Consider the following 12,936-nt stretch of genomic DNA (forward strand, 5'->3'; position numbering starts at 1 on the left):
CTTGTCAATGCTTCTACAAAGTACTTTTTCTAGTTCAGATGAACAGACTATTATGTTTCAGCCTTTTAAGACATTACTGTTTTGTTTATATACTAACTTCAATCCAAATACGGATGACCAACAAATATTATGAGAAAATAATACTCAAACACACGTACAAACAATGCTATTTTGTGTCCAATCATTACCTTCTAAATTTGTCATAGCTATAACCTACCTGATGTGCATTATCCACATTTTGTGTTAACATGTAACATTGGGCTGTACCTAAAACAGTGCTTTAAAGACCTGATTTAACTTACCACTCTAATGAATTCAAACAGCTCAATTACAGCGGAGTTCAGCAGATTGTACCTAGTTCCATTATCCAAAAGAGCATTTATGACTGGCTCAAACAAGTTTCCCTTGGTGATATAGCGGTTATAAAATTCATCCTTTAGGCCAATTATCCTCCTCATGAAACGAAGAGCACCTAAAGTTAAAAAAAAAAAAAGTTATTAGAAAAATGTTTCGTGGCAGTACAATAATTTGGGGTCCATATTCTCATATTAACAAAAATTCCACAGACTTCATAACAAGCCAAAGCAGTGGGCAGATAGATCAACAACAAAAGGGGACTGAACATTTTCTAAAAGGTTCAAAATAAGCATCTACTAACTGTCTTTTTCCTACTAGGCAAACACTTTGGTTTGCATTCCCTGTGCACACAAACCCACACAACTCATCCTGTTACTTCCATACAGCAGCAATAATCTTTAGTACATCTGGCCCTGGACGGATGAACATACCCAGTGACATAAATGTACTGTCTTTTTTCACATACAACATAAACCTTTTTCTCCAAAAGCAGATCCTGAAAGCTAGGGGAAGCTGATTTTCTGTCTGGAATAGAAGCACCACCCTGTTTTGATTTCTGCTCTAGAGCAGCGTTTCTCAACCTGTGGGTCATGACTCAAAAGTGGGTTGTAAAAATATATGAAAGGGACATGAACTTTAAAAAAAAAGATCAAAACCTTTAAAAACAGATTCTCTTTTAAAGGTGAAAAACGTGGGAAACTGTGGCTTTTCCACTGCACATTGGCAGGGTTCCAGCCTGCTTATGACTGGTTGGAGCTCCCCTACCCCACATACCCACCCCCTGCCCTCCACACTGGGGGCAGCAGGTCAGGAGTGAGGGGCACTGGGTTGGGACTGGGCATGGATGTTTACAAAAAGGGACCTGGTAGAAAAGAAGGTTGAGAACCACTGCTCTAGAGTGTAGCTGCCTGAATATTTATACCAGAGACGCTGAAGGATTCGATTTACTTAATGCTTTATTGTTCTTCTTTCCATGGGTGTTAACAACTGTCTCATTTTTAATGGTCTTGATGTTCCACTAATTTTGCAATGTTGCCGTCTGCTAGCTAGCTGCTCTGATCTCTCCCTTCCTGTTTCACAGCCCTGGAAGTTCTTTTCAAAATCACTGATCCACCCATGGAGAACAATCTTCAGCTAGGGTTTCAGGTTTAGATAAAGATAAAAAGAAAAGGGAAGGCAAGTCACCTGAAGCTTAAGTTCTGTCCCTCATCTATGAAAATTTTATATTCTGAGACATGTCTGTAAGAAAGTAAATTACACGATGAACAACAACAGAGATGGTGCAGCTATCTATCCCCAAAGTACCTCAACATAATATGCAGCTATTATGTGTTGTTTGTCTTTGACAAAATAGGATGGACACAGATTAAACCCAACAGATGTAGCTTTCACTCCTAGAATTTTACCTGATTTTTTTTTTCCAGAGATAATTCCCCCTGCCAGATTAGGCAAATCTACCCCACCACAGGTTTGCGTTCTCTGTGCAAGTACTTTTTTTTTTTTTATTTAAATACATGACTATGAAAAGTTTTGTCTGTCCAGCCTCTGAGGATAAGGCCTCCAATTCATTTTTGTTCTCTTGTTGCTGGCTGGCTTTACGATGTGAACTTGGTATATCGTTCCCTATGTAGATTGTTATACAAATATCTGGTATTTTCATTTAATTTCACATCAGCAGAAAGAGACATTCCTCTAGTGTTGCAATGCTGATGCAAAAATATTTCCATTTAAATGACATTAAATATCAGAGGATAGATAACTCTTAATCTCACATACAGAGCTGACACAATAATTTCATAGTTGGGAACAAATGACCAACCTGTGTTCCAACCACACGTCATTTCAGGAATATAACCAGGGACCTGTGCCATTTTTGCCTTTTTTTCGATAATTAAGCAACATTGGGTACACTTATCCAACACAACTGCTTTTTTGCCTTTTCTGTTGGACTAAGAGACTTTGGTCCTTTAAGATTTTTACTGATACACTTCTATGAACTGTAAAATCATGTCTCATTTCAAATTCATATTTCTTGACAAGACTGCTTTAACAAAGATTAAGATAGTATCATTACAAGATACCAGTTATAAAATTGTATACAAATTCAGCACACTTTGAGCAACATGAAGAGAAAATATTTCAGTAGCAGAGATATAGATAATCTCGAAATCAAAGTAAATTGTCACTCTGTTACTTACATAAGGCCAAAAACGTGTGTTTTGAATTCATCAAGACCAACACTCTTCTTAACAAATCTTTGTTCATAATATAGTTCTTGATGTGATACGTATGGTGTTCCACACAAAAGGTGAGCAGTTCCAAAATTAAGGCGAGTAGCTGTGCTGTTTGATAATTATCTATAAGAAAAAACTAACTGAATCAGGAATCTAAATTTTGAAAACTTTTCAGTACACTCACAATGCATGACAAAGTAGTTTCACTATTAAGAGCTCAAATGACTATGGATTTATTTACCTATTAATTTGATTTTTCAATAGATTTTTACATCATTCTAGCTGTCTAATTTATGCCTCCCTTCAGTACTGGAGAGTGAAAAATCTGTCTAATATCTTTGCCTTGGAATAAAAGATAGTGGTGGGGATCCACCTCTTGAGCACAACTGAAAAGACAAGTGACCTAAACTTGAAAATGAAGCCTTTATGAAGACATTAAAAAACTCAATATTCCTATTGGAGGCAATCAAAGAACGATTTAACTTGCACAAGAGAATGCAGACTAAATCAGAGAAAAAACAAGTCCAGACTAGTGTCTTCTAAGCAGCAACTTAGGTGAAGTTCCTCAAAAAGTTGGCTAAGAAGTTTTCTAGTGTGCTGTGTCAGGAACCAAGGCCACATTCAATTAATATCATGCCACATCCAATTCTTACTGTGAGAGTTGAAGAGGAAATTCAGCGTGAACAAAAGCTCAATTTTGGCCAACTGAACTTTAATTGTAAGTTGAATTACCTCCTAAAGAGGTGAGAAAGACAGGTCAAGACAGGGGCCTAAATGGATAGATAAGGAGGGGTGTTTTTAGAGACAATTTAACAAGTTTTTTCCAAGAAGCTGGAGCTATATGTTTGAAATTCTGGTAAACCCCTTGTGACTCTACACTCCTCGAAGATTACATACTCATCCTCCTTTTATCCTGAGGGCCTTATTAGCAGCTTCAAGTCTATAACAAACATTATCTGAGGGTGTGGTAGACATGTAACAGTATGTTTAGAGTCCATACATAGGCCATGTAGCTCAGTTGGTCACAACATGGAGCCAAATAACATCAAGGTTACAGGTTCAATCCTCAGTTGGACTAGATGATCTTGACGTCCCTTCCAGCTTATGAACCGTAAGAGTGACCTTGTTCAGAGTGAACCAATTCAAGTGTTTGATTTTTCCAGGTACACGAGTCACTTCAAACCAGTTTAGACAGGCTTATATGTCTGTCTGCTTCAGGTTTAAACCGCATTTAAACTAGTCTAAGCATTATGTGCATCCAAAGCCGAGCCATTAACATGGGTTTCAGGGGTCATTTTTTTTTTCCCAGTACTGAACATCAGCACTGGATTAAGCTTTGGGAAAAGACTAATCTATAATATCTCACAGACGTTTCTTCCTTAAATTTCAAAATACAAATGATTTGATATTGCAATGGAGCACTTCATCTTGATACATAAAGAAAACAATATTGAAAAGAGGTATGAAGCAAAGTAAGAAGCAAGTAAAGCTTTCTTCTTTCTCTGATGGCTGAGAGGAAACAGAACTTTTAAATCTAAGCTGTTAAGGCTCATTTAATGACATAATGGTGGACCTACCTGACATCACTTTTCTGATTCATACTAGAAGTACCCTATGTTGAATAAGGTAACAATTCTTTAAACAGGTAACATTTTTGGGATCAGTCTACAAAATATAAAGACCCGCACTTACCAGGACAAATTGCGTTACTTTTGTTGGACCCGACTACAGCATCTGATAAACAAAAGTTAACAGACATTTTCAAAAACGGTTTATTTTATACCATAGACAAAATTTTACTAGCTTTAATCAACTGACAGTATAATAATAATAATAATAAAAAAAAAGTTTACCAACTTATACAGAAAACATTCTAATAGTAACATATTAGACACAATTTCTGTATGGTCTTTTAAAATTACAAATCTTACATTTTAACTGAATGCTTACAAGATTGAACATTCAGGAATACAATTAATTCCCATCAAAATAGTACCCATCTAAATTTCTCAACTGACACTTCTACAATGAATGCTACATACAATAGAATAGAATAGAACATGCATTAAGTAGTTAAAGAATATCTGCTAACCAATTCAGTGAGAAATTCTCAATAAAATGTAACACCATTATTTTAGCCAGCTGTAAAACTTATCTGACATAGAAGTTGCACAACCTTTCCAGCCATTAAAGGAGGGATTATAATCACACAACTCCAAGTTGTCCCAAAGATGCATTTCAGTTTGTAAAGCGTCTCAGAGACAAAGGCCCTACACTAGGGGTGAGCAAAATGGTGGCCCCTCCCCACGCTGCTGTGGCCAGTTTCCATGGAGACCCCAGGAACAGTGGGACCAGGGTTTCCATGGAGACTGCCTCAAGCAGAGTTGGCAGGGCACACAGCTGAGTGGGGAAATGCTCCACAGCTGGGGCTTTGTAGCAGTGACAGCATGGTCCAGAGATGGCAGAGCCGTGATCCAGTGCCTGCATGCCCTGTGGTGTGCGAGCAGCAGATTGCAACTCTGCCCTGGCTCTGGCCCGGATGGTCACTGCCACAAGATCGCGGCCCTGGAACAGCTCCCCACCCAGCCACCCACCCTGCCAGTACTGCTTGGGCTAGTCTCCATGAAAACCCTGGCCCCACATTGCTACAGCCCTGCCGCTCTTGGGGTCTCCATGGAAACTGGCCACAGCGATGCAGGCAGAGGATGCTGGGAAATGGAGTCTGCTGTGGGCCCGATTTGGTCCATGGGCCAGACTTTGCCTGTCCCGCCCCTAGACAGACATTTTGTTTGAAGTGCTCCAAAGAGCGAGTATACTGACATGCACAGCTAAAGCAGCGCTTAAAAAAAAAATGACCTTCAAGAAATGAGGAACATCTCTGAAGCGCTTCCTGAAGCAGTGTGACAGTGCTCCCCAGCCTCTGAGAAGGGGATGGGGGGAGAACAGGGAAAAACACCAGCCAGCCCTCTCCCATGTTCTCAGCTGTCTGTGGAAAACCTCTAAAGACCAAGTAGCATGCAAGGTTATCTCCAGACCCTATGCAGTCCTCCAATTCTGAAGGACAGTTGGGGGTACACAAGAGCACTCATTAGCTGTCTACCCTGCTCTCCCCCTTTCTGATGGGGAAGCAGGAGGGAGAAGTAAAGTTCTGCTATGCCAGAGAACTAAGCAACCCTGACATACCCGCTGGCTGGTGAGCACCACCATTGCATGCAGTCGCAGCAATTTAAGTACGCTGGTGGTGGTGAGGAAATGCCGGTGGGAGTCTGCATGTCTGTAAGCAACGAAGTACTCCAATTTGAAACACTCTGAACCGGAGACCAATTTTAACCATTTCAACTATGCAGCTGTCCATAGGCAAAAAGCATGAAGTATTACCAAAACAGAGCTGTTCAACAGGCATCTTCCTGGCTGCCTGTAACCCATGAAGAGTTAACGTGTAGCCCAGACTAGCTCAGCCACCATTCCTCCTGTTGCTACAGCAGTGAGGGTCTTTAGGGTCCCCCTCCCTTCCAGCCACTGCTTCCTGGCCCGACCCTGAGAGCAGGCAGGGGAAGAGGACCAGGGGGAACAGGGCTGCATGTACTGTATACACAGCACGGGGGGCATCTATGCTAGGGTTCTCCACAGTGTGTAGCCCACACTATGTGCCGTCTGGGTCTGTGGCCCACAGGGCTTGCAGCCCCCACTGCCACCCAGAAGTCTGGAAAGCCCTGTTACAAAGCTATTATTTTATGTGGCATTTCATCATTTTTTGTTTTAATCCAGGACTTAAAAAAAAAAATGTAAAAAAGAGCTTTAAGTTGTGATTCATACAAAAAAGCAAATAAACTTTGATTTACAGCATTTCTACCCCAGCAGAAATTAGTGTGTGAAAATGAGTCTCTGGAGTTTGTACCATTTATTAGAATGGCACATTGGGATCAAGTGGCTTTTGGCAAGTGACAAGAGGTTAGAAAGTGGTGAAAGCTCCTGTGAAGGCAGACAAATACTGCTGCATATCAAAAACACTTATGTGGTTTTGAAAGCTACTAAGAAAAAATACTTAATACTACTAATTGATAAGAATACATCTTTGCTGCTGTACACTCACAGGGGCAAAACTACATCAAAGCTGGATCTGCTGGTTTTTTTACTACTATTCAAAGCAGTAAATTATCAAAATAATTTTGGAAAATCCTTAAGCTACAGATATTTTTGCCCATCACCTAAGATGCATTTTTGCCTTAGAGATGGCAGGTGTTTATCAACAATACTCCCATGTCGCAACAGAAATCAGTTACTTTGCATCTCATATTTTCAACTGATATTAAAACAGAATAAAAAGCAAAACCATTATTTAATCTTACCTTTTTCACATTTGTCTTCTGAAGTATTAGCCAGAAGTGGTGCAGTAAGAACATGCATACAATGGTTGTAGAAGAAATTGAGAAATTCACTTTTCTCTGTTTTCTGAAACAAGTATTTATTTATTAAATACTGGTATTAATTTTGTGCCCTTCTAAAAACAGCAATATACTGTCTCACAATACCCTGCAAGTACCCTTTGTACAATTCTGTGCTCATCTTTGCATATATCTATCACTGAACTTTTTTATTAAGATTCCTTCTTTTAAGAAATAATAGCTGCCCACCATAAACCAGTGAAGTCTAGTATAATTTTAAAATACTGGAGACCTACAGTTTGTATGTTATTATTCCACAGAATATTTGGACTTAATATTTAGGCTGAAAGGAATCATCAACATTCTGGGCAAAATTCTAAAGCAAATTAAGAAATACTGGGTGCACCTACACTGCAGAGATGACTAAATAGCTTTGCAGTAAAGTGTCACCATCTACACGTGTGTCTGTATTAGGTCGCATGAATGGTACTGGAGTTTATTGCTACATGCTAATTGCAGGTGTACGTGCACATACTGAGTACTTACTCACTGGTGACAACAAAAACAAAGCACATATCTGACAAAATATTCCCAAATGATAAAATTTATCACAAAAAATGATTATACAAGGTTGCAACTGCAGTTATTAAAAACACTCTTTTGCAGAGGTGTCACATTATAGAACTCATTTTCCATAATTTAATGTGCCTCAGAGCCAGCAGGAGCCAGGACTATTTTAATGTCACTATAACTGGTGTCATTCAAACTATCTATCTGTATATCTAACAATTCAGATGTCATATTGGATATACTTGGTTAGCAAATATTTTTTTCATTGTCTTGACTAAAATAAGTGACAGGCAAGATAATGGGGGGGAAAAAAAAAACACACCAAAAAAAACTTTCCCTTTTTATCTTTCTGCTAAATAATTATTTAGAGACCTTGTAAAGTTGTTTAGACAGTAAAGTGTCTTTACCCCTTTGCATTTTCTTACATTAGCTGTGGCCAACATATTCTCTGGATCAATCAGAGTACGTAAGAGCCCCATTAACTGAACAGCACCTCCAAGTTCAGGATCAGTATCACAGATCATTTGTTCAATGACTACATTGATGAGAAGGATATCCTGCAAACAAAGTATGCCAATTATACACAAGCTTTCAGTAATCTAGTGAGATACAGATAGATTCTTTTTTACTATACAGACTAAGAGGGTTTTTTTGCTCTCTTGCTGCTGCCCTTAATTTTTTAAATGCAAGCTTTAAAAGTCAACAAATCACATTGTTTCAAACACTGAATTTGAAATGTGGAAGGAAAGAAACAGCTCAATTCTCAGAGGTGCAAACAAATTTAAAGTCATTTAATTTTCATCTCTCCCTCCCAACGTCCCCCATCTGTCTCTAGAAGGCAGAGTTAATGTTGCTTGGGTGACTTAACTATGCATTTCTATGTTAGATTTGTATTTGTATTTTTCCATTAAATGCAACTTGAAGTCCAAGTTTTCCTCCGTTTCCTTATTTACATATAAGTACACTGACCCTTAAATCTATCCCAAGGCAGTTTTATCATGAAAGCTAGCACTGACCCTGAATTTCACCTAGCAACTCAAACACCTATGGCAGAATGCAGAGTGTGCGCGTTCCCATCACCCTCACCCTGTTAGCAGTAATTAGCACACAGCTGTCAGCTTTCTTCCTGCTAAGAACTGTTTATCACTTAAAAAAAATTATATCCGACTTAAAAAACTGAGTTCTCAAAGTTAGGAATGATGAAATAGTATTTTCACAAATATAATCTACATATATACATGTTTCTGAAGTTTGGAAGATTCTTACTTACGTCATCACTCTGTTGAGCTTCTTGCATTACAAATTCTCTGACCATTGATGGACTAAATTCTACTAGATAAGAAAATATATCCGTAGCAGCAGATCTAACTTGCAAATCGTCCATACCCTAATAAAAATAAGGTCACTTTATTACAGGTGAACTATGTGAAGTAGGATAGCATGCTACGACAGCATCAAAATTCCCAATGAAATATAACTGTGCCCATATAATATAGTCAGGTTTTTGTTTGGTTTTGTTTTGATTTTTTTTCCAAGAACATTATCTTTCTCAAAAATGGTGAGAGTTAAGATTTATGTATATCCTCTGGATATACATAAATTTACATATATAAAAGGTCTGGAAATTTGGTGGTGGGGGGAGCGATGGCAGTGTTAACTGCTGTGACTTTGGCTCTTGGAGTTGTAGCAATTTACACTGCCACCAATCCCTCACTGGCAAATTCACAAACTCAGAACGCCCCCTGCAGGCCAGATCGCACCAGCCTACAGGGTGGGTTGCTCCATGATCAGACACAGAATGCCAACTGCAGACTGGCCCTGGCCCACAGACTGGCCCTAAACCATTCATCCAGCTCATGGGGTTGGAAAGTTAAGCACCACTGGTACATTTTGTGGCCACAAAATAGGAAAGTAGTAGACAAAAATCAATGTAGTTCTAGTAACCATAATATCTGGTTACTAATATTTAGGGACCTACCAAATTTGCCATTTCATGGATTCCACAAATTCCAGGCAATGCCCATGAAATCTGTGGAAAATCCCTGCCCCGTGCCTGCATCTTCCCCACCCCAAAACTCCCCCCCCCCAAACACCTCATTGAGCACTGAGGCAGCTTGCCGGGAATGGAAAGGGGAGGGTGGGGGGCTGCCTGGCTGCTGCCCTTGCCGCTGATTGGCTGCGAGTAGAGCTGCACCAATAAAGATTTTCTTGGCCGATACCACTAGTCGGTTATTCACCAGGCATACTGCCTAATACCGATCTGAAAGCCGATTTTCAGGAATGCAGCCAGGCAGTGTGGAAAGCAGCTCTCTGCAGATAAGTCTATGGAGGGGAAAGGGGCTGGGGGAAGGAGGAAAGAGGGGAAAAACTGAGTCCCCCATGGTGAGGAAGGGAGTGGGGCAGGGGCATGAATGGGACCCCAGGGGAACAGGACAGTGCCACAGGTAGCTCATCCAGGGGATCAGAGTCCCAGCACTTAAAAATATTGACGGGGTGCTTGAACTAAAAGCTCATCGAATGAGATAGTTCAAATGACACTGCCATCATTTTCAAGCACTGGGACACTTAACCAGAGCGGAGCCAAGCAGGGCAAAGAGCAGAGGTGGATTGCCCACTCTGGGCTCGAGGCTCTTTGCCTGCTGCTTTTGCCCTGGGAACCACATGCTGGCCACGTGCCCCTACCTATCCAGAAGCAGGATGCACAGCTTGCCACTGCTGCTGGATGGATAGGGGGTGTGCAGTGAGTGCATGGTTCCTGGGGCAAAGGCAGAAGGGCGAAGAGCTCCGAGCCCAGAGCGAGCAGCATGCCTCCGTTTTTGCCCCGCTCAGCTCTCCTCCCACTCCCCCAGGGTCTCAGTCGTCACTCTGCCCCAGCCTAAGCCCCTGCCCCACACCCTCCCTCAACATGGCGGTCTCAGTCATGCCCCTTCCCCTCCATAGACTTACCTTCAGGGTGCTGGTTTTCACACTGCTTGGCAGTATGCACAGATGTGGCATTTGGGGGCTCCAGCCAGAAGGTGGAAGGCATATCATACTTATCACTACATTATCAGCTACACCAGGCAAAAAAAGCTGATGGCAGATAATGTTAATTTCCCCGTTACTGGTGCTGATTTGATATGGCACCAATATATCGGTGCACATCTAACTGCGAGAGCTGAAGAAAATATTATACCTCCTTGTTCTTGTAACTGGTCCACAACTCAAGGTTTTGAAAAAAAAAAAAAAAGAAATCAAGCAAGCTTAGGCCTGGAAATATTTGCACTGCTCTATTAAAGTGCATTATAGCTTTGAAAGGCCATGAGATTAAGATTCCTACTATATTAATTGTGATGTGTTCAAAAGACATCAGTTGATATGATCTAATGAAATGATGAAAACTGGTATTTTACAATGGGGCGGGGACAACTTTTTGGCAGGGTTGCCACAAATTAGCCCCTGCACACCCATCCCCACCTTTGAGACCACTCCGATTCCCCTTCCCTGCCCAATCTGCTGCTCTGCTTTCTGCTCTCTGTCACTGTGCTGCTTATCTCCTCCCTAATCTACTGCATGCAACACAGAGGCTGCCTGTGCCACTTGCAGTACATGTCGCAGGTTGGCTACCCCTGCTTTACAGCACTGAGATTTAGAATGCTCTGGTGCGTTTTTATGACACCGACAGCTACGACTGATGCAGAAGAAAAGAACTTGGTAGGATATTTATGCTCCAACATCTCTGACTTCCCACAGATTAAACATGTAAAGCTGGCACCCTCATCTTTCCAGACCTATACATATCACGTTTCCAAGCTCTAGCTGAGCTCAAGACTAGCAGTTCCCATGATCTAGCAAGGCAATTTTGGCACTCAAGACAGAACACCCAAAACACTAAATACTGTGAACCACTGGGATTTTAAATCCTTGCTCCATCATCAAAACCAAAACTTTAACTGTTGACCATACCACCAGACAGGTTAATTTTTTAAAATTATATCCAACATTTTCAAAGGTCATCATTTTTGAGTGCTGAGCTTGAGATGACTTGGGTTTCAGAAATAAACCTAGTATGCTGAATTTGCTCAGTACATCCAAAAATCTGTACCGAAGTGTCAGATTTGCTTACTCAAAATCAATGCTCTCTGCATCCCATTTTTAAGATTGCTAGAAGATTTCACTTACCATTACAATTTCAAGAGCGGGAAGAATTCCCAACTTTGCCAAAGTTTTGAAAAATGCGTCTCTGTTCTGGGGTTGTAATGTCTGAGAAAATGCACAAAATTCCTTGAAAAAGTTAACCTAAAATAAATCAAAGAAATAAATTAAAAAATTACATTATAGCAAATAAAAATAGTACACGAGACTGAACAGAGTAATCTGCTATTTATTGGTAGTAACAATAAAAGGCAGGACAGAGCAAAGCTGAACCTTAAATTTAGTTACCCAACAAGAAATTGTGCACCACTGCACAGTAATCAAAATGATAAATTTTGCAAAACAATGTCATGTGCATGTTCTATGTGTCCTTGCTAAAAGCAAAAAACTTGTGTACTACTCAGTATACTCACTGATTAATACAAAATTCACAAGAATGAAAATAAGAACTGCAAGCACATGGGCTCAATATTTCACTTATGGAAGAATATTTACAGAATCAGGAAGATGCATATTATTTATTATTATTATTTATTTATTTTAACAAAAATGTAGTGGTAACACAGAAAAATGCAAGACCAGAAGAGCAAAATTTCCATTACTGTTCAGTTTTTGTAAACTCCTCCATGTGGAGGGAAAAGGTTTTAATGGACAGTTTGTGTATTAGTATAATACATGGAGACATGGTCTCTTATGGTCTACTCTTACTTAAGTAACTAGCAGAAAGTTATACATCATGTCTCGTTAACAGAAGCAGAAATATCACGTTTCAATTAAAGATTCTGGCAGTTTGTGGATCAGCTACAACTGGACAGTTGGAACTATACAACTAGATAAGGGAAACTTGGTAGCAGAGAAAAATGTACAAGAATAAAATGTCAAGCAAGATAATAATACAAGCAAAGAAATGAGAGAAAAAAAAAGCAGACTGTTTGCGTGTGTAAGATGAGGAGCTTGCTTTTTTCCCCCCTCATTTCCTTGCTTGCATTAGCTTGCTTGACATTGTTTGCTTGACACTTGACTTTTTGTTCTTCTACATTTTTCTCTGCTTCCTAGCAAGTTGCATATATATCAGATGAGGAGAGTGTGTGCACGTGTGCACGTGCATAACGAGAGCGAGACAGTTCTTCTCTTAACTAAGACATTTTGTTCTACTAAGAGGTAAGTCAGTTTAGTGAAGTGACAAGCTTTGAAATAAAAGCCAGAGCAGACAGCTGGAGCACCTCAGCAGTCCTATGCAGTGGTTTGCTGAGGCT

At 40.1% G+C, this 12,936-nt stretch overlaps 1 protein-coding gene across 3 annotated transcripts in view; it reads right to left on the reverse strand.

Annotated features, from left to right (window-relative positions):
* PPP4R3B (protein phosphatase 4 regulatory subunit 3B) overlaps positions 1–12,936 on the reverse strand; it is a 43,353-nt gene that overhangs the window by 10,798 nt on the left and 19,619 nt on the right. For 2 of the 3 annotated variants that reach the window (XM_019500714.2, XM_019500715.2), the window contains 7 exons: positions 11,708–11,824; positions 8,817–8,933; positions 7,954–8,103; positions 6,941–7,043; positions 4,284–4,325; positions 2,556–2,714; positions 303–472 (listed from right to left, as the gene is read on the reverse strand). In XM_019500714.2, coding sequence (XP_019356259.1) covers positions 303–472; positions 2,556–2,714; positions 4,284–4,325; positions 6,941–7,043; positions 7,954–8,103; positions 8,817–8,933; positions 11,708–11,824 — 858 coding nt within the window. The remainder of the gene's footprint in view (positions 1–302; positions 473–2,555; positions 2,715–4,283; positions 4,326–6,940; positions 7,044–7,953; positions 8,104–8,816; positions 8,934–11,707; positions 11,825–12,936) is intronic. The other variant, XM_006272485.4, reaches the window with a different exon arrangement.

The sequence above is a fragment of the Alligator mississippiensis genome, chromosome 1, assembly GCF_030867095.1.
Source record: "Alligator mississippiensis isolate rAllMis1 chromosome 1, rAllMis1, whole genome shotgun sequence".
Classification (NCBI taxonomy): Eukaryota; Metazoa; Chordata; order Crocodylia; family Alligatoridae; genus Alligator; species Alligator mississippiensis.